This window comes from Triturus cristatus, chromosome 1_2, assembly GCF_964204655.1.
Source record: "Triturus cristatus chromosome 1_2, aTriCri1.1, whole genome shotgun sequence".
Taxonomy (NCBI): domain Eukaryota; kingdom Metazoa; phylum Chordata; class Amphibia; order Caudata; family Salamandridae; genus Triturus; species Triturus cristatus.
In genome coordinates, this window is record NC_140580.1 from 841,174,236 (window position 1) to 841,197,080 (window position 22,845).

General features: G+C 45.5%; 1 protein-coding gene across 3 annotated transcripts in view; it reads right to left on the reverse strand.

Moving 5' to 3' along the window:
* Positions 1-22,845, reverse strand: part of ECE1 (endothelin converting enzyme 1) — a 398,159-nt gene that overhangs the window by 103,054 nt on the left and 272,260 nt on the right. For all 3 annotated transcript variants that reach the window (XM_085608988.1, XM_085608989.1, XM_085608987.1), the window contains 4 exons: positions 21,270-21,394; positions 20,089-20,235; positions 18,175-18,240; positions 4,640-4,828 (listed from right to left, as the gene is read on the reverse strand). In XM_085608988.1, coding sequence (XP_085465114.1) covers positions 4,640-4,828; positions 18,175-18,240; positions 20,089-20,235; positions 21,270-21,394 — 527 coding nt within the window. The remainder of the gene's footprint in view (positions 1-4,639; positions 4,829-18,174; positions 18,241-20,088; positions 20,236-21,269; positions 21,395-22,845) is intronic.

Genomic DNA, 22,845 nt, shown 5'->3' on the forward strand with positions numbered 1-22,845 from the left:
TTATAGTTTTTACTCTGGCCACAGATCTGGAGTACAACACTGCAATCCATCTGGGCCAATCTCTCCCCATTCCCAATGCAACACATTACCAAGATGAGATAACCCCACTGCAGAGCGTTCAATGCCTTTTCTACGTCTAGAGACCACAACTGCTGTCGTCTTCATCAAGGACCCTATAGAGACTCCTCAAATTGACAGATGTATTACATGTGATGAACTGGTTTTGGTCCACCTATTAGGGTGATACGTGGGGTACAGCCCATAAGCTACTATTTAGCTAAGCATTTTGCAGTCAAGGTTAATTATTGGGAGCTGCCTCCTACCTCGCCACATCTTGCTTGGCCAAAGACCTGATCAGGGGCACTCTTGTTGAGGTGTGACATGGCTTCGGTCTTAACAAGGAAAATTGCATAGAGCTGGTGGAACTCTGCGGGTAGCCCATCAGTACATAGAGGTTTGACCTTAACCAAATCATTGATTGATGCTTTAATCTCACTTGCAGCGAGCCACTGACCAACTTCATTTATGAGGGACAACTTTCTTCCATTTTACAAGAAGTACATCCACACAAAGTAGTTCCCTGAAGTGCCAGGGACGTCTAAAGCAACTTGTGGATTTGAGATCAAAAATATTTTAGCATTTAGCCAATGTTGTATAGATTGAGGAGGGTCCGGGAGCCTCCCAAACAATATGTTTTGCAAATGCCACGACAAAACAAGCTCTGGTAAAACCAAAAGGTAGGCAGACCTATTGGCTTTGCCAGAGCAACACCCCCTACCCGTTGGCAGTCAATTGCACCTCCTGTCCATCAGGTACTCAACCCTACTCAACACCTTATAATTCACATGACATTGTAACTGAATAGTGCTGAAAGGTGCATATTTTAACAGTGTCAAAAACAGCTGCTGACAAAACGTATGGTTTGATGGTTGGTGCAAAATGTTATTTTGCAAAGAGCAAGCTCCGCCCATCATGACCAACCATCCTTTCCAAGATCAGTTTCTGGCTCTTGATTTCGCTGCCCTGCCACCAATTCGACAGTATTATTTTGTCAAAATATCAAAAACACAATGTACATTGTTTTAATTTAGTTATGGTATGTACGTTGTGCTCATGCATGTTTCCAGGTAACATAATCCATATAATAGTCAAAGGGAAACTCCGAGAATGGCGAGTAAGATCAGCTGAGCTTTGGCCAACAACGAGGGGGACAATTTTGCCCTAACCAAATAAACAAGGTCACGGGGCAATGGGTTTTTCAAGTTTGCAGACCTGTATTGTATATTTCACACACAGGATACACTGCCTCCTGCTTATTAGTGTACACTCACGAGTTAACCTATAGGGTCTGGGTATGGCCCACATAAAGCCCTTAGTTTTAGTTGTGAGCCAAGCCAGCCTTGAAGATCAGAATGGCATCATAAATCGGTTAAAAGTCCAGTTGGCCATTTTTCCCCCTTTTTCAGGGTGGCACAGGGTGCCCAGACAGGAACACTTCGGGTATTGGCGAGTAACATTGAGAGAAAAGATAGCAATCCCGGATAACCATGCACCCATCCTTGTCCAAAGCATGGAAATGCATTAATAATTACCACATCACAGTGACACATTGGGAAAGCCAATAGGTCTGACGTTCGCTACCAGCCTTTTGGCTTCATCGATGCCGGCTTTATTTTGTTGTGGTTTTTGCAAACCTTTATTATTGGGTAAGCTGCCAGAGCCCTCTATTGAAAAAAAAGTTGGAGTGAAGCTAAATATTTTTTTGCTCTCAAACAGCACACCTTGCAACCGTACCCTGTGGAGATGTTAGGGATCTACTTGGTGCGTGGACGAGCCAATAGCTACTGTGTGCGGACCAACACCGCTTGTTGTATTCTGTACTGGGAGAAATTAAAATGATAGCACATCAATGGACGAAGAGGGCTACTGGCTGAAAGCCACTAATTAATACATTATATCTAATTTTAGTAAAATCAAAAGGCCTTGGCTAATGCCAGACCTAAAGATGGGCTCCATAAGCAAAAGAAACCCCTATGTTCCTTTGAACTCTTAGCAGAGAGCAAAGCAACTTCTATTACACCCATAACACAAAGGGAATATATTACCGCTGCCCGAAAAAAGCAGCATCACAAATTAAGCATCCATTTTTCTTAATCAGACAAAGACGGGGCAACCTCTAGTTTTGAAGTCAATAAGCAGGATCAGTGGGTCACCAAGCTTTTGCAGGATGGGATCGAAGGTGTGGGAAGCATCTTTCAGAATCGGTCCAAAATAACTAGGTGAAATAGTTTCCTTTGAAGCACACTTCTCAACCATATTTGTGAAATTAATATCTTATTCACTCTTTTAAATTGTCCCCATCTGCGGTCACTAACAAGTCGTTAAGTCGAGCAATATTATGCAATAATCGCCCCCCAAGAGCCACTAACAGCTCTCCAAAAACAATTACACCACACTGACAAGCACGACTAATTTGACAGCCTCACATGCCCTTGCCCCAGCCCTCAGCAACATTTGCAATGTGAAAAAAACTGATATCTTCAGACCCTCTGAAAGATGAATACCCCAAAGATAACCCGAATGGAAGATCATTACTTTGTGTTCTCACATACAGTACCAGGATAACTGTTCGCGGATGCAAGGCCAAGGTCAACCCTCAGTTACGATTAATCCTAGTCTCTTCACCCGGTTAACTCTGCTGCAATAGTGTGGCCAAGGCTTTGGATCTCAGCGCCACGGTAACACTCTGCCCAGGTACACTGTGCACCAACAGCATAATGCCAGCAGCCTCATAACACCATGGAAATGTTGGGATCAATAGGACTGTGCCAGAGCTTAAAGAATACATGGTGGTCAAAAATCATTCCGCTGCACAACAGAAGTTGAAATATAGGCATACCATAAGCAAGGCTATGTAGTTCAAAATAATGAAGTGTGTCCCCTACTCTGGGTGCTTCAGTCAGGTGTCACCGTCTTCCTTCTTATGCCCCCCCCCTCCCCACAGGCATCACCACTTCTTTCCAACAACCCCCCCTTCCTCCAACAAGCCTACTCCAGGTATTGCCCTTCCTTTCCATTTGGCCCCAATCACACCTCCTCAGAGGCAGGCATCAGACACTCCACAGACTGATATTAAATCCACCCAAGCCCTTAAAAGCAGACACAAGCCCTCCCACCTTGCCTCCAAGGAAATCGCCTATAAATGCCACCTCCAGCACTCACTTCTTCCAGCCCATTGGCCAGCCAGGTCAAAATATTCTCAGCCCCTCCCCTCATCATGAAAAATATTGCCCCCCCAAGACTGCCCCGAGGCTGACATGCATCACTATTCCTTAGCAACTCTCAAGGCCCGCAACTCCCTTCCTCCAGGATGGCATCATCCATTCACCTCAGGTTGGGTTGTAGTCCCAGAGATTTGGGAGGGGGCACTCCGACCCCGTAATACACAGGAATCTCCATTACAACCTTCCTTAAAGGTGTTCCGATTCCCAGGCCCCAAAAGAGTACCATCCTCTTTTACTCAAGACTATGCTCCCAGTCAGTCATTATCTTCATGCAGAACATATCCCTTCACTGCCTTCTGTCCCTATTTTCAATCACTGCTACCCACTTTATGAAGATAGGCAGGTACTACTTCTACCACAGAACCTTCTGGCACCTGCTTTACTAATCCTTCCCTTCCTCATGCAAGTTAGAGGCGATGTCTTCCACGGGTAGACATCACCCCCAACTCGTACTCTCATACATAGGCTTCAACTTCTCCCACAACCATTCCGCCTCGCAGTCTCATTCCCCTGCAGACAGACATGAACTTCTGAAACAGAGGCTGGCACTTTACCCTTCTTTAGTCATCGCGCCCGCAGTCTTGGTTTCCTCCCTCGCGTAGGCTGTACCGCATAGCCAAAGTTCTCACTGCTTTCCCAGAGGCCCCACTAGCCACAGTTCCTCTAGCCTGCCAGGATTTCCAGGCTACACTTTAGCGACCCTGTGTTTAGCAGAACAGGGGCTTGACGGATCACCCTGCTTGGTAAACCCTGGTATACACTCTTCAATACACCCCACTGGCCAAGAGTAACTTAAGAGGGCTTGTATGACCCAATAAGCAGCACCTCATCCAATAGCTCCGGGTGCTAGAGTAGCTCACAACAGCCTTTCTTGCAGGTGTCCACCCTTTGAGCTTTGAGTAAAGAAAAAAATTAAAAATTAAATAAATAATAAAACCTTCACTCAAATGAGCCATTTACTTGCTCTGTTCATGTGGCAACACAGCCGTCGTGTGCAAGGTATGGCTCATTCAGGGTAGAGGTGCACAGACTTCAGAAGAACAATTCAAGTGCCACAGCACTGGATTAGCAAAGCGTACTTCAGGCATTGAATGAGTTGCCGTGGCAGAGTTCGGAGTAGGCCTAAGCACTGAAATAGCTGTGGTGGTGTAAATTCTGGGGCCAAGGTGCACTGGCTTTATGTTTTAGTAATGGGTGGATCCCAATACTAGACTAGCATAGTGGTTGTACATCACGACAGATGCACTTGCAAGGTGCTGTGTATGTGGTGTTTGAAACAATGGCCCTGCCCCCGATGTGCGTGGAAATGAAGCAGTCATATTTTACTTTCCGCAGAAGCGCGCATCTCTGGTTACCTGCAGTTCTCCAGCACTCATGCGGTGGTAGATGACCTCCTCGTCCCTCCTCTTCTCCTGCGGGATGGTGATATTGGCCAGCGCAGTCTCAAAGTCCAGAATCTGTTGCATCTGCTGCCGTGTGGTGTTCTCGTGGCCTCCGAGCAGCACTCCCAGCTGCACCATGAAATCCAGGTAACTGTTCAGTACCTGCAGGAAGATGGACAAGCCAGACGTCATGAGATTTAACAAGAAAAAGCTGCAAGAGACAGGGAAGGGCTCCAAAGAACAAAAGAGCATTAGTAACCAAGAAAAGGAGGATGCATGAGAGAAGACCGAGTGAAGCAGGTAAAGAATAAATGGAGGGAATGCAGAAGATGAAAAGAAAGTTAGTGGAACATCAGGTACAGAGGGCATTTGCTTTGACAGAACTGGGATGGGAGGTAACTGAAATTTCTGGCGCGATGATGTTTTGCTGGGGCCAACCTAGTATCAGTGATTGTTGTGTGTGTTGCTTTCATGTGATGCTCAAGCAATTAGGTGCACTTATACAAACAGCACTCTCACAAACGCCACGTTGCAAATGTGTTTTGTAGCTATGACATCAAGTTGATGAGTCTGAAATATAAATGGTATCAAAGAACGCCTAGCTTCTCCCTTATAGAGCCAAAGCATCCAAGTACCACCCACTGCATAACATCGTGGTAGTGGTGGCTTTATGGAAGACAGCCACTAAATACCTGGGATGGGGTAAGAGGCTGACGAACAAACACAGTTACAGGAAAACTATATTTTATCCGAGGTAGGGAAGTTAAAGGTCGAGATTGTATAGGAATTAGCAAACTAGTAAATCTATGGAAATATAGGGCCCTGATCTCCTGTTGCTCACTTCAGACGAGTTTAGGATGATTCATTCAGAAACATACAAGTAAGAAACATCTAAGGGGAACAACTGTAGAGGAGGCCTACCCCCAGCTAGAAGACGGGCTGCTCACTGAACCTCTCCATAAAAAGGCCATACGTTAACGTATAAGAAACGTATTAAATCCTGCAATACAATTATGCAACTGAACGTTGACCAAGAGAATGCCTTGGGGGACGTGGAATAGGAAGAATCGCCGAGATCTCTCACGAAGATAGCAACTTGACCAGGATTGGGACTGGTCCAATTACTTATCTTCTATAGATCCTATAATACCAGAGTTGCACTGAGGAAAAGGGGAAGGATAGACTCGGATATATATGCGAGAGGTTGTAGGCAAAAAGGCACTTTAATCCACCTACTTTGGTTATGCTCCAAGTTTGTGCCATTCTAGGAAAAGATTTGGGCTCGCCAGGGGCACGTCACAGAAACACAAATAGAGGACTCTGAAATTGACCATTCTGAACATCTGGTGCGAGAGAGGTCCACAAAAATGCTCAAAACCGGTAATCACCTTGGGACTGATGGTTCCTAAACTGAGATTTGCCCAGAAATGTGAGGGGCTGCCTCGTCACACTTGAGTGATGGAAGGAAGGCATGGACCGGTGTATGCTGGCCGAGAAGCAAGTCTATTAAGATATAGGATGCTCGCACAAGAGAACAAAAATGTGGCAGCACTGATAGGGTTATAGGGGCATACCATTGTCAATGAAATCATTTTTCTGTGATACAGAGATAGGCCTTAGTTCCCTGAGGGAACAAGACAACTGGGGTCGAGCACAAAAGTGTGTGTACGCCTTTATATGGTGAAAAATATATTTCTTATTGATATGGAAAATTAGGTTACTGTAAAGGTAACTATTATACATTTGGTATTTGAAAACGAATAGATATATATATATTTTTAATTAAAAGCCATCTCTATTTATTTCTTGTCGTTTCATCATTGCCTGGCATGAATATCAAAGCAATGGCAGTGGCAGTGGCTTCAGAAATGTGATTATAAAGAGAAACTGGTCTACAGCTCCATGGATCAAGCATCTGCTCCTGAAATCTGTACGTGTCCTCATGTCCGCAGGTTCAAATCCCAGCGGGCCCACTCAACCTTTCATCCTTCAGAGTTCGATAAAACGACTAGGGCTGAGTAACAATAAACATCTCGTGTTAAGCACTCTCCAGAGGTTTAACTACTGGTCTTTGCTTGTAGCAGAAGAATGTATGTTCAGCAAAGTTAACATGCCGATGTAATATTTTGTTAGCCATAATTTGCACTCATCACGGGACGCTTAAGGGCTGTGTGCGGCAGAAAGACTTCGACATAACCATTGTGACGCAGATGGAAAAACCCACAGAAGATTCATTGGGAATGTGGGGGGGGGGGGGGGGGGGTTAAAAAGTCGGGGAAAACGGTCACCGCACACCGTGCAAAATCAGGATTGTGGCAGGGCGCAATAAATGGAGACATTTCAGTTTTTACTGGGGCTAAAGCAAGGGAGCAGCTCCGCTGTACTTCGACAGTAACGCGAAAATCTGAAAAGCACAATCCATTAACAACCAAGAAAAGGGGCGAGAGAGAGCGCACAAAAACGGGACGGGCCAATCACAACCTGTATACAATTAATTTCCAGATGAAGGTGCTTAATTCGCAATCCGAGTCCACCAACAATAGGAACGAAAATATAGAATGTGTGCAGGGTACGTATGTGGAGAAGTGTGGCTCACTGTTTAGAGTAGGCAGACGTGGAAGCAGAGGTCAGCACGGGACCAGGGTTCAATTCCCGGCTCGGCTGGGTCTTGAGTCCATAAATTGTCCATGGACTCGATACGCTCCAGTGCATACTCGATTCATGGGTTCACACTCTGCGACTCTGGGCAATAGCTTGCTTAATCTCCACAATGGCCCCTCGCGGCGGGATGCCTGGCTTTCACCTTGTGGATGCCCTGCTGGGTTATCTCACAGGGGAATACCAGGACGGGTTCCCTAAGCAAGCGCTTAGAGACCGGTTGGTGATTTGCGCTATATAAATATCTGTACATTTACATGTGGGGAAGTCGGTACACAGCCCAGAACTGATAGGGGAAATGCACAACGAAGGGAAGGGCACGTGCCTCTGCCTACCCTTCAAACCCCAGCTGAAAAAAGTGCGAGCGCGCAGAAACCGTGCATTCTCCACAAAAGAGCACGATTTGTACTATGCACTACAAAAGCGTTCTATTGCTCGATTACCGCACAAGTCGATGTGTACGATCTGCGACTACCATCAAAAGGATTATTTTCCAGGATGTGAGCAGACAGTACTTCAATCACATTGAAAGGTGCCTACTAACAGCGCAACAAATAGAGGCTATCGGATGTTTCATTCGAAATATTTGTGGGGATTTATAGTGTCATAAAAACAATTATGTGGCAGGGAGCGAATACCGTCCATGGACTGCATTGGTGTATATCAGCTCCAGGTGCAGAGTATTAGACATATACTAAAGTTACTTACACTCGTTTCCCCCCCCCCCCCCCCCCCCCCGTGACTGTGTTCCAGAGATGGCGCGTGTGATCCGTTTTCAGATTGCATACATTAAATTATTGCTACAGGTCAGTTCGCACATGTGCGTTCATATATTAACTTCTGGCAAACATAGCCTTTTATGCAGTTTATTTATTGCCAACATGTGAAATAGATTTTGGCCTGGCATCTCTTATTATTCAGGTATCAACTGCTAAGATTTTATTATGTAATGTATTTCATCCCACAATTCTAACCAAGGATGTGGTTTAGACTTCTACGGAAACCGAATGTCTTCCACATCTTGGCCATTGAATTTTAACACTTCCTTGACATAGGGCTAGCGGAAAGATGTGCCAAAAAACAATGTGAAATCTGCTTGCTTCTAGCTCACCCATGAATTGAAATCTGGAAAAATCTGCTGCATGGACGAACTTCATAAATATGACATATTTTGTCTGCCAGAACACAATAAAAGTTAATGACTCCCTGTACCTCTTTGGACCGCAAAACGGCCGAGAGGTGTGGGCTGCCCAAACAGATTCTACTCAAAATGGTCCTAACCCATGGGGCCCTTTCAATCAATGGAAATAAAGACATGTGCTGGGATCATACGGATTGGCTCCTGATCAAAACAGCTCATGCTCAGAATTATACAACTGGCAAAAACCATGCTACTGCAGTTCATCAAATTAGGGCTTTAAAGAAAGCTGACTTGGCTATACCTCTGATTTTTTTGAATGCTCACCAAGGTAACTTGTTAATTGGAGAACCTTGGGCGAGGCCAGATGAAGTTTGTAGACTATTTTCTAATTTCTGTAAGGATGCGATGACCCACTGCTTGCAGTTTGCCTGGTTTACAACATGCATTAACTTACTGTGCTTTTAATTCAGTAGCCTGCTGAAGTGCCACCTCAAATTGTACAACACTGCTCCGAAGCCACACAGTTAAATATCCCTCTATTATAATGAAGCAGAAAACAAGCACTGAAAGTCCTAGATACTCTGGTTCAAGAAAGTAAACAAGACCAGAGTCTGATACAGGTCTATAATAAGCTTGCAGTGGACAAGCAATACCTAATGGTCAAATCTTTGACATCAACAACGTAAACATGACAGGCTAGAACTACAACTATTCCCACATCTCCTTTAAGTCAAATAGTATTATAGACTGCAAAACTGGAAGGAATCGTAAGAAATGGTGTTTGAGGATTAAAGACATTGCCACAGTTCTAGGACTACTGTCTTCATTGAGTCATCATCAATTGCTACATCCCATGTGCAAACTGCCCCTGAAGTACATGGAATGGTTATTTTGCACTAGTTTGTGTAATGGATTAGAATCAGTGTGTAATGTACGCATAGTAGGTGGAAATTTAGCAGGAGAAAATGGTGGATTCGCTTGATGAACATACTAGGTCTGGGGAAAGTTTGCAGTTTGTCCAGCGCGAACGACACCATGCGCAGCGCAAGAGGGTGCTGCTTCTTTCGGACGCCGTTCTACTCGAGCAGCAGCTTCCTCTACGCGAACGGAAGGTTTCTCAATGCAAGCAGTCGTGGCCATATGCGACCACCAGCATTGAGAAATCTCACTGGGAGGTGGTCTGGAGTGAGATTTTCAGGGCTCATGCTCGCCAACTTAAGGTTCGTGAGTGAGAGAGGAAAAAACTCCGCTCTGCGTAGTCCGCACGCTATGCTGAGCAGAAAAATCTCAAACTCCCCAAGCGGAGCCAAAATCCATAACCAGGACTAGAACATACCACACAAAACAGTGCACTGCCAGTTTCCAGAGTGCTCCACTTTTCAGAGACAAACACCCATCAATACAACACACCGGGTGACTTTAATATGGCTGATCAGGGTTCATTTGTAAAAGAATAAGTGCCGGGGCACAAAGTTTGGCTCATAAGCCTGCGGCCAACACTAGTGAATGTTGACATGCTAAATACCAAACCTGCATAGTCTTGATTTCACCTAGTGCATTTTTAATCCATCACCACTAATCCTGCCCCTTTATCTCACTCTTGCGTGTTCCTGCTTTCTCTCATTTTCAAGATTTTTCTGTCTTTCTCTCAGGGCCGGACTGGGAACAAAAATATGGCACTGGCAAAGTGCTCGGTCGGACCCCTGGAAGTTGGGGGTGCGGCCGAGCTGTTTGCCAGGGCCGGTTTCGGGACAATTTTGTTACAGAGGCCGATATTGCAGCTATGCTGCAAAAGCAACCCTGTGACAAAAACGCCCCCCCCAGGGGCTCAAAAGAGCCCCCCACCCTAGCAGCCACCGGGGAAATGCCCGGTGCCCGCAATGGCCAGTCCGGCCTGCTTTCTCTTCTTCCTTTACCACTTCTGTCTTTCACTCGCTTGGATTAGTTCAAAGTCTGATGAGAAAAAAATTTGTGACAGGGCCTCGCTGGCTTAATTTAAGCACTGTGGCTGATTGCAGTGAGGCAGGCGATAGCTTCAGTTTGAATAAGCTGGGTTTTTCTTGCACAGGGACCCCTGGAAGGGCTTTTGTAAGAGTTTGCCAGGTCATTAGTCACAGAACTTTACATGCTTAACTTTCAAATAAATCCAGGTAAATTGAGAATCCTTCTTCTGGCAGTTGCAGCGAGGTTTGATTGATATTTTCCAGTTGGCCAGATTAAATACAGAGCACGATTTAGTGCGGTATTCCTGTTAGAGCAAAATATTGCACAGAGGCGGAGGGATCGGTGGCGTGAAGTGTTACAGCCTGCATCCTGGGAGGTTTTAATTGGCATCGCCTACTCTGATTATGCACCGCTTCTCAGAATTGATCATTCCCATGACACGAATGAATGCAGACCGAACCCAGTCATGTTCTTTAATTAAAAGAAAACTTAAGATAAAAATACTGATCCATCTGGAAAATGGATGACACACCCAACTGAACCCCACTCATGATCAGTGGCACTGGACGGTCAGAATATCTCTTCATTTCTTTTCACGCTATTTAAGACATCAGGTACCTTATAGAGTGCTCAGTATGCTCACAAAAGGACCTCCGACTACAAATGGGTGTGGCGGTAAACACAACTTTACGTTATTTAGTCTGCTTAAAGGGATTTCTGTCATCACACAATAGGATATCTGAATCACCTCTCAGTGAGAAAACAATTATCTTGGCCAGTCTTCTGTGGTTGTTGGGAAATCCCAGAAGGCAAAACAATCACGGATATCTTATGAAGTGGTCTCTCCGTGACCTGCAACGGTGTAGGCCATCTTTGGCTGGGTTGTTTATTTAGGTGATGTGTGAATGTTAGTGTGGTGATGTGTGAATGTTAGTGTGGTGTTGTGCAAAAGATGAGGATGGTTGTGTGGTCGATTCAGGAGCTATACCATGTTTCAATATACATGTGCTTTTTACAAACTATGAGGATTTATTAAAACAAATCTAACATGTATTTCCAAACTGAAAAATGCTATATTTGCACTCTTGGATGTTTTGGGCTTTTAACTTTTGTACAATCAGAGAAATGTAAAAGCTGTATAAAAATATGAATGAATTGAATAATATAATAAAATTACAATCTATTCAATCAACTGTCTGGTCTGTAAGCCTAGCAGTGGGTAGCCCATAGAGCTGTTGAAAGCCTACAGAGAAAGTATATAGGTCGTGTGGGAGTCCTTCTCATAACTTTGCAGTCTTTTGTGGTACGCAGAGTAACAGGCCACCAAAAAGTTCTTGGCCGAAAACCTTTAACACTTTTGGCTGCGCGCTATTAAGGTTACAAAGTAGTTATTTGATAAAACCCTGCAATTGAATAAATAATCCACAACTTAGCCATGATCTTGGAATAGGACTTTAGATAGGATACTGCTCTTAAGATCTACTGGTCAAGGGATACTTTCCCTTGTGAATGATGCTTGAAGAAAGTTACTCAAGCTGGCCAACTTGCCAGTCCTCTGCACCTATTGGGGCAGATGTTCTAAATTGGGGACACTCAACCACTTCATTTTCAATCCAAATGTGCAGGACTTTTAATAGAAATATCAAATTTGTTCAGAAAGACCTAGCAGCAATCAAAGAAATGAAAACTCCTAGACTCCTCTATGCTCAATAGCATTATGTTCCACCTGTTTCCGCCTCTCAATATCCACGTTTATATTACTGTACAGAGTGGAGTGGAGAAGAGCTTCAAACCAACAGCAATTAAGCACCAATGTGTTATGGTCTTCATACCACAAAATAGGATATATTGTGCATTTCAAAACCATCCTGAATTGTTATGTTATGTACCACAACATTCTTGCAAACACTGCATCATAGTAATTCGGCCTTCTCCAAGCCTTTTTTTTAACAAAAACACAACTTGTTTAGTCTTGTCACTTTTTTCAAATCGTATCCAAACAACTAAATTAATTGCTTTTCCCGTCTTTGAATTTTTTCAATTTCTTAACCGTCTCTTCCGGCCTGAGCAGTGCCCAAAAGTCTTCGACTTTATCCAGAAATGCTCTAAAAAGTAGAATTTTTTACTCCTGTAACCAGACTCCATTCTTACAAGCTAGCCCTGCCTTAGTATTTGTTTGTATTTAATTACGTTGCTTTTCCCCATCTAGTTTGTCGTCAATTTTTGACCTATAGCCTTCGCTTGGTTGCTATGCTCCAGCAGCCTACCTGACATTGACATCTAAATGCAGATATCAGGAACATCTACTGCAGCAAGGCATCAGAATAATTAATAATAACATTTATTCTCAAAGGATTCTCATGAATTTTTGAGTTTTAGGCAGACTACTTTTTAAATTGCAAGTATTTATTATTTTGAACTTGAGCGCTCTTGGCCTTAAAATGAATCTTGTTTAATGGAGTTATGTACGACACAAATTCACTGCTTCCCATTTTTTGCTTTTGCAGTATTGTCCAGGATGCCAAGATCATATGCGATTGTTCTAAGCATTTTTTTAAGCTAACAGTGGTCCTTTGTTAAGGAGCTAGAGTAGGTATACAATCAATATAGACTAGAATCCGTACATTTGAACAAAACATTCAAGCAAGACAAGAAAAGCTTGTATATAATGCAAATGGTTAAGACAAGCATGACAACGACAACCGTTGCACTTCAATATCAGATAGCTTTGTGTGCAAGGTGTTCCAGCAAGTCGACGACGTTTCGATCCTTTAAAACGAAACTAGGATCATCATGTGTTTTGCTTTTTCTGGGGTCAAATGGAAAGAAAGCATTGTCCATGGAATTCTAGGTACTTTCACTTGGACTTAGATCTACTATTTGCTAAAGTTCAGGCGGGGGAAGCCACAACACACTGATGGCTGAAGGGTAGACACTCTTCTCTGGTCTTTAGTTGCCTATCGTAATAAAAGCTATGTTCGCAGGTGATGTTACTAGAACGAGAGTTTGTGGAGTCTCATAAGTTCTTCATACAAATAAAGTCCCTGTGTGCCAGGGATCCTTTGCATGTGCTGTTTCTTCCTCTGGAACAACACAAAAAGATGGACAGAATGCTGAACATTGTCAAACATTCACTCTCAGTACAGAAATCTGGGCCTAAATCCATTGTTTTGTTGCTCACCATGCCATTCCAGTTTGGACCCAGCCATATGACCCTGCGCCCAATGGAACAGTTCAGCCCAAACTGCCATGCCAGGTCCTCCCTGGACTGGAAAACAGCAACCTGGGTCCAGTTTCGGTGTATCACCCCTTATCAGCCAGGCCAGCCTGAATCCAATGGCATAGTGCGCACGGGACACACGTCTGGGTATACCCTTTCCACTTATGGCGACTATAGCAACACAAAAAGTTGGACGGAATGCTGAACAGTTATTTATTTATAAAGCGAGACATTCATCCCTTGAGATATCACGGCACTAAGCATGGACTGGTGGTGAGTAGTCTTGAGAGGTTGATGGCTATAATATCAGTCTTTGGGGAATAGGAATGTTTTGAGTTTTTTCCTGGAGGTGTTGTATTCTTTAATCAGCCTGAGTTCGACTGGAAGGTCATTCCAGTGCAGTGCTGCGAGAAGTGAGAAGGTGCGGCCTCCTACCCTGGACTTTTTAATCCATTTTGTTTCGGCGAGTGCTTGGTGTTGTAATCTTAGTGGTCTGATGAGTGTAGAATCGGATTTTGTTCTGAAGGATCTTGGTGCCTGTGTCATGAAGTGTTTTGTGGGCATGCCCTAAGAGCTTGAAGCGTGCTCTTTGGCGCAAGGGCAGCCAATGAAGTTGTTTTAGACAGTCCTTCTCTGCGCTGTGTTTATCTTTGTTACACACCAGTTTGGCTGCAGCGTTTTGCACCACCTGTAGGCGTTTGAAGAGGTAGTCTGGCATGCCTACAAATAGAGCATTGCCATAGTCCAGTCTAGTGACCAGCAGGGCTTGTGTGACTGTCCTACTCTCTAATGGGATCCATGGAAAGAGTCTTTTTAGAAGCTTCAGAGTAACTAAGCTTTTTCCACACAGTGTTCGTATATGGTCCTGCATGGATAGTTTGTCGTCGATTGTTACGCCCAGGTTTTTGGCACACTGCTTGGGTGCTGGGGCATCTCCAAGTGAGGAGGGCCACCAGGATGCGTCCCAGATGTGTTTAGCTTTTCCGAAGAGCAGGATTTCAGATGTGTCTGCATTTAGCTTTAGGCAGTGGTCTGACATCCAATTGGCCATTTCGGTGAGACAGCTGTTCGCCCCTCTCCGATGGCGATTGTTCGTTGCGTGTCATCCGCATAGGAGCATACACCAAAACCCCACTTTGTCCCAGTTTTTGCGAGGGGTGAAACAGGCATTAAACAGCGTGGGGCTGAGGGATGCTCCCTGCGGGACCCCACAGTTCAATTTTTGGGGTTTGGATGAGAAAGCACCTAATTGCACAATTTGAGTTCTATTGCTCAGGAACGAACAGCCATTGAAGGGCCTTCCCGTGTATTCCTTTCCCACATAGGTTTTCTAGTAGGAGGTGGTGAGAGACCGTGTCGAATAGTGTAATGTTCTTATGTTGCCCGTAACAGCCAGAAGGGTTGCGTCTGTGCTGTTGGTAGCCCTGAATCCCGTTTGTGAGGGGTCCAGTAGGTCGTTGTCCCCAGGTAGTTGGTCAGCTGTCTGGTGACCAGCTTCTCAAGTACTTTGGAGAGGTACGGGAGTTGGGAGATTGGTCTGAAATTAGCCAGGTTGGTCACATCTGCTCCTGCCTTTTTTTTAGTAGTGGGGTTACTATGGCTTGTTTCCATGTCTCGGGGAAGTTTGCTGTTTCTAATGATTTGTTGAATAGCTGCGTAATAGATGTGGTAAGGGTGGATGTGATCTGCCTAAATATAAAGTGTGGACAAGGGTCAAAGGTTGATCCTGATTTGACTTCTTCCATAGTCCTGGCGACTTCTTCTACAGTGATTGGGGCAAAGCTGTTCAGTCTCATGTGGTCGTCGGAATGGGGGTCTGTTATTTCCCAGTTAGAAGGGTCTGCTGGGGTGTTAGTGTTAAATGTTGAGTAGATTTTATCTATTTTGTCTGTGAAGAAGTTGCTAATCTTTTCACAGCGCTCTGCTGAGGGGTGCAGCGTTTTGGACATCCATGTTGGTTTGTATAGCTCTAGTATGATTCTGTATAACTTTTGCTGAGTTGCTATTTTCGTTTATCCTCTGTGAAAGATACGTCTTTTTAGCTTTTTTAATGGCATGATTGTAGATCTTGAGATCTGTTTTGTAGGATAATTTATCGGTGTCTGATCTGGACATTCTCCAGTTATGTCCCAGAGTTTTGCACTTCTTTTTTAGTGCCTTGAGTTCTGGTGTATACCACTTTTCTGAGATCCTTCTTTTTGTGGATTTAGATTTGATTTTGGGGCAAATAAGTTCAATGGTTGGGTGATCTTTGCTTCGAGATACACTGCACCATTGTTGGCATGGAGAGTTCCTAGGTGTTCTAGATTATCTGATGGCCAGTGAAGCTGAAATGAGTCTGGAGTGACAAGTTTCCAGGCTCTATATGATTTGTGTGCAGGCATGGTGGGTCTGGCGGGTTGGGAAAATGAGAAGGAAATTAAGGACTGGTTAGTCCACATGACTGGTTTAATATCCTCAACCACGGTGGTTTTGAAATTGGAAAACAGTAGGTCCAGTGTATGGCGTGAAGTTTTTGTATTTTAGGCAGGCAAGGAATAGTTGTGTGAGCAGCTTGGTGCTAAATTCAGCATGGTAGCCAGGGGGGTTGTAAATCACTGCTCCCCCTAGTAGGATGTGGTTTCCTTTGGACACTTGAAATGATAGAAGTTCGTGCTTTCCGAGCTGGGCTGCTGTGTTAGGGAGACAATTGAGGTGGTCTTTAAATAATATGGCAAGCACCCCTCCCCTTCTTCCTTGCCTGTCTGGTCTTAAGATTGTGTATTTCAGGGGTAGGGCGTTAGCTAGATCAGGGCAGTTCTCGTCTAGCCAGGTTTCGGTAATAAAAAAGTAAGTCGGGGTCCAAATCATTGATCGTGTCCCAGATCTCAAAAGAGTGTTTAGGTACCGATCTGGTATTAAAATACAGGCATTTAGTTTTTGGTTGATTTCCGGTTGCTATGGGTGGCTGATCTACCTGTGCTAGGCTGCACCATTTGCAGTTTAGGCACGAGTATGGTCCTTCAGTGTATTCAGGAGATGCTTTGATGCACCTGGTGTGCATGCTTGGAGTATGTCTGTCCAATGCAATGAGTGCGTTTCTGGAGTAGGCTAGAGGGCTCTTTAGGTCAGACCAGGTCAAACACTCACCCCAGACAGGGCCCAATGCTCACTGTGCCACTGGATTAAGGCTAGCCTGGCTGATGCCCTGAGACCGCTCCCAGGATGCTGGTTTCTGGTCCAGGGAGGACCTGGCCTGGCAGTTCGGCTGGACTGTTCCCATGGGGAGCAGGGTCAAGACGGATTTGAATATGGCTGGGTCCAAACTGAGGTGGTGTGGTGAGCAAAAAAACGATTGATTAAACACAGATCCCTGACTGGGGGTGAAGGTTTGATTTGTTCAGCATTCTGTCAATCATCTGTTCTTTATGGTTTCTTCCACTGGAGGCAGCCACTGCTGGCACATAAGGGGGGCGAGAGAGAAGATTGTTAGATTGGTCGCTTGCAGCGTCCATGTTGGTGACGGCAACAACTCTGCAACATGGTATGAAGTAGATACCCTAACATTTCTTTGCTATTTATCTTAAAAAGCAAACACAAGAATTGCATTAGCTTTGCGAAAGGAAAGGACAACGCAAGCCAATAAAGAAAAAATATTGACATGAGTTCCCGTTTGCCATACTGGGCAGAAGTAATATTTTATACCATTTGCCCATAGTTTTATTATTTTTTTAAAGTAAGCTTCCAACTACAACGTTGTCAGACTTTGCGGTTTTTACCTCATAATTAATATTTAAAATGTTTCCAACCACTCAAAATACAGTTCCCTTGTGCCCATCTGATTGCATGACTGACCCATGGAAAGCAGTTTGTGCCCAAACAGGGTCATATTTGTGATCACGCCAATACTAGTACTCCCTTTTGGCTCATTGGGGGGAGGGGATCATTATATGCCCCAAGGCCCCCTCCATCACAGCACGAGGCCATAAAATGAAAAGGCTGCGCGATGGCACGTAGGTCTCACCTAATGAATGGTACTGGGGAAGAGGATGCCCTAAAAAGAATAGATCCCGGATGTGATCTAACACTTTTAAAGTGGAAGTGGTCAACATACACGAAACCTGCAGGCCATCCACATATGATGCAGGCAGTCTATAAACGTTGATAATCTGACGGGGTGGGGAGGAAATCACTGACTAACCTTAGTTAGAAAGATCTCAGGATTTGCAAATAACTTACATTAGATAATAGAAGTTTATTGGGCAAAATCTGGAAATGGCATACACAAAGATATCTGCTATATGCATGCTATGGTCTATAATATGTACATGTGTATGACTTTGCAGAGTACTGAAATAAGGCAGGGCTAAGGGCTGTAGCTTCATCACTACAATGTCTGAACATTTAAATGACCAGAATAAACCAGGAAGTGGAAAAGTAGAAGTTCAGCCTGCAGAGCTTATTTCTGGATTTAAAAACTTGTCACTGAAGTCTGTCTTGTCACGCCTTTCTGACAATCTCTCTTGTTAACCAACCCAAGAACGTTCTGGTACTTCTGACACGCACCTTTTCATTCGCGGTTTTGTTCAGGTAGTAGTCTCTAGACGGAAGTCCCAGACCCGACTGGTCAATCTAAAAGAGGGGCAATGAAATAATAAGGATTAGATGGTGGGATGACAATAGATGTACAAAATCCACAGAGGACTCCTGCTATTCAGTATTGCTCTAGAAATCCAAACTGGCTTCTATCACGAGTGAGAAGATGTATTGACCTGTAGCCCGCTGTGATTGGTATTATTCGAATAGGCTCTGTCTGAATGGAATGTGTGGGTTAAAGTGACAGTCTGCAGTGTTTGTTGTAAGAAGCCATGTTTGTTTTGATGAGCACTTGGACACCACCTAGTAACAGGAATGAGCCAAAGTGAGGAAGCCAACTGGGACTCTCCATCTTAACCAGGGGTGTGAGCGTGTGCAAGATTAACCTTGGCGCAGATGCATGCTTTACACAAGGAAGGCTGAGCGGTTCTGCTCCTAGTGTTGTACTTGTTCCTTTTGCCTGAGAAAAGGAACTGAGATTTCTCCGCGTGAACAAGTTGTACGCCTGGTTGTGATTGGGAGAGCTGTCTGGGGTAACAGTGTGTGACTAGAGAACGTACCAGTCAGTCATGACAGGGATTGTGTGTGTGTGTGTGTGTGTGTGTGAGAGAGGGTGTGTGGAGTTTGGTGCTGTCTATGAATGGAGACTATGTACATGTAGGGACTGCCAAGAGACTGACTTATGAAGAGCTGTCACCAGTGAGGGAGAGCGGAGTGACTAAATCGGCAAACAAGGGGACATGCTCATACCAAGAAGGAATCCACCTAGAGCTGTGCTCTTTCCTGAATGAGTCCCTTAGTGAGCCACTGGCACTTGTGACACTCTGGCTTCAGTCGGTCTAGAGAACTCACATCTGTAGTTGTACAGAGAAGGGAGTAAGAGGGATTCATTTTATGGCCATGGGTTTGGGGGGGGGGGGGATTATGGGGAGAAGTGGGGGGGATGCTGCGGAACCTCCAGCACAGATGTTCTAGGATGGTCCCCTCAAAGGTTGGACTGGAGAGCCGGAGGGTCGATTATTCCATCATACCAGTAAGCATGACCCTAACGGGCTTTCCCACAGAACAGATTTTGCATACAGGGGGAGGGGGGCCCTTACCTTTGACCTGATCTCGGTAGAAACCATTCCCATCGCTCGTTGAGGTGAATCGGTGGTTGGATGCCCCTTAGGAGCTGGAATAGGGGCGAGGTGTGGGAGGACTATCCAGGAGGGTCACTCATGTCATGAGGAAGTATTTGTGACCTTCCTAGGTGGAAGATTGCTTTCTGTGGTCACTGTGGCAGCTAACACGCCCGTGAATCAGAGGAATCATGTGGTGGGGGTGCCACCATTAAGTGAGTCAAGGTGGATGTGTTGGTTAAGTTAAAATAAAGTGTGGGATACTCCAACTTTAAGTGTGGACATTGATTTTTAGCAAGCTTGCCATGTTACCCACCAGGGCATGTCCAGCAAAGTGGAGGCATAATGTGTGTTTGGTGTTCTAGTTTTCAGGAGACAAAGGGTCTCAGCATTCCAACCTTACTGAAGAAAGAGTCCCCCCCCCCACAACTATAGGATGCCTTCACACTGCTAGGAATTGCAAATGGTACTGGAGGAAGATAGGAGGATGGAAACATCATCCCTTTTTTTATAGGTCTGTGACCACCCAGGAAAGGCATGGTTGTGAGGTAGTAAGTGGAAGCTTCTGCTATGCCATAGTTGAAGTGCATGAGAATAGCAAAGTACATCAATGCAATCCCACCACATAGGGGTACAAACACATGTACTATCCCCTCCCCCAGCCTCACACCCAACCTCGGTACTAAACCCGCTCTATGTCCCCTCCATCAGTCTACAGAACAGGACCCCCTCCTTAGATGTGCACAGATTGAATAAGACTCACCTGGATCACGTTGCTGTTAGAATTTTTGGAGTCAGCGCTTACGTAAGCAGAAAAGAAAGGTGACGAACGTGAGGTCGCTGTGACCAATCGCAGGGTTTCTTGGAAGTTGTCCTTATCCCAGGGGCCAGTGATGTTCCATCCACCCAACTGCCAAAGAAAAAGCAGGTATGAACCAAGAGGTGTCAATCATCCGGGCGACCTCTCCTCTAAACATGCCCCCTTAATGGAATGTTTACGCTAGCTGCATGTGCACTACAAGAGGAAAGGACACCTAGGCCACATGAGGGGGATTAAACCAGATGGTCCCTAGAGCTGGGGGCAGAGACCAAATGGTCCTCACGATGCTCGAGTTAGATAAACTGGATAAGAGAGCACTGCATCAACTCAGAGGACCCCTCTTCCCCCCCCCCCCCAATCATTGGAATATAAAAGACCACATTAGGCTATGAAAAAACTACTCCAGACCTCTGCCGTACGGAGCACCCTCATAACCAAGAGGAGACATCTACGCTAGACCTCATCTGCAGATCAACACAACACTTAGAGGAGACAACTACTCACAGAGGTGGGCAGGAGTAGGTCTGAACATCACTCCTTCAGAGTCTAAAGTTCCAGCCCTGACCTACAGCACACGTTTACTTAAGAGATCTAAAAGAAATTGATCCCATACAAAGGAGTATGACGCATTGCTTGAAGGAGTCAATCAGTCCAGACATGATCAATCGCAAGATACAACATATCTAAGGAGTCCTCACCACACACTTGTTTGTAGAAGAACACCACATCACCCGCAGGCAGCAGAAGGGATCTGTGAGGTGGAGGAAAACCCCTACATTGCATGTAGTAGACTTTATGGCATGGGGTTACACACGCCACTCATCAAATGTACCTCAGACTAGAGCTATTCCAGTGCTCTGACCGCACACTCTTGAGCCTATAAACCTCAAACTGGACTTTCAACTCACGCGATAATCGCCAGCAGGGATCAGCACAGAGCTCTTCACAAGCACCTCAATCCCAACATGAGCATTTCCGGCCTCACTACACTCACACGGGTCCTTGCTGCCTCGGTCTCGTCAGCCATGCCCCACAACGCACTGAGCGTGGGGTCTGTGGCCGCAGAGCCCTGGAGAAGGGGTCAGAGGGGTAGTAAGCAGGACGTAACCATTTGTTAAGCTCACCTTTTGGAGGAGCTCTGTGAGGGGCTGGGCCCCCATCTCCTGGATCTTGGTCTCGTTCATACAGGCCAGGTAGTAGTGCTGGGCCTTGCGCTCCGCCTCGCTGGACACGTTCATGGTGGTGTTCTCTGAAATCACACAGACCAGAAGTTACACCGCTGCACTGCCGAGGCATGGGGGTTAAGGGTGAGGGGCACATGAAATCAGAAGCATGACGCGGAGTGTTCCCTCGTTTTCACACACCTTCACTGACGCGGCTCGGCTGTGACAGACCCGTGGTAGGCAGAGGGCAGAACCTTAAAAGCAGCTGAGGCGGGAAGAGCGGTCGCTGCTGCACAAGGGTAACAGGCTCCGGGGAGAGGTAAGTGGTAGCTGGCTCTCGCCTGCCCCCTGGCGCTTAGGGTTGGTGCTGGAAAACGAGGCCGCATCTGTGAGGCCTGCACAAATAACATGACTACATTTGTCCTTCACTGGGAACCAAACACCCAACTGTAGCGCCTGACTCTCAGAGGGTAGCGTTGCCGAGCAGTCTGAGGCTTACTAGGGAGGTGGTGTGGGCTAGTAATCGCACCCCAATTTTCGTGGGCTAGTAATCGCCATTTGCAGGTGCACAAAAATAACACTCAATTGATTGTCCAGTCTGTACTTTGCTTTATAAAAGTAATAGTACATTTATTAAACACACACACTACTCACTACTATGCACCAATTTACAAATATACATAAGCTGTTGGAATTAATTTGTGACATTGCATAACATCTCCACCCCTCCTGCAAGGGGGTGGGGTCTAGTACCACCACTCCCATGTATGCACATCATCTTGCCCCCAATGCAGTTAGTTGAACATAACATGGGGCGTGGGCCCTGGGCACTGGCACCTTCCCAGTGGCAACCCACCCCATTACCTCAACCAGCATTAAAAATGGGTATACCTGTCTTGGTGACACATAACTCTGACTGAGAATCTCCTACATACCATAAATTAGGCACCTCTACATCTTAAGGGCTAACAGTCTGGGTTGTTGCTCACCTAACAGCAGCAGCAAGAATACATGTTTAAGCATAACTTTAGAATGACAACATTCATCACATTTGTGTATTATTAGAATGCATTGCAATTACAGCCCCTAAAGGCATCACAGATGAAATCACATGATTACGCCTATACAGCCAGACACCCTGGCAGGAATGTCTGGAAACATGACCCCACTTTGCTTATGACATCACCTTACACCAGCACTTCACATTACACATGTGACCTTCAGTCCCTCTAAAAGAAATAACCGGTTAGTAAATGCATTTCTGGTGCAATTACTCTGTGGACCTCCAGCTGCTTCTTGGGCCTTCTGGTCCCACCCAGACCCCCAGGGGATTCATCGCAGCTCGGGGAGCATACCTCCGGCTGCTCCTGCTGGTGAGTGCTCCCGCTCTCTCTTCAGGGAGGTCCGATCCCACCCGGACTTCCCGCAAGGCCACCGTGCAGGAAAGCAGCCTGGGGAGCCCACCCCCGGCTGCTCCGGCCGGCTCCCTGCGCGGCCCGCACCTCTGTGTGCGGCCACGGGAGCCGGCACATTCATT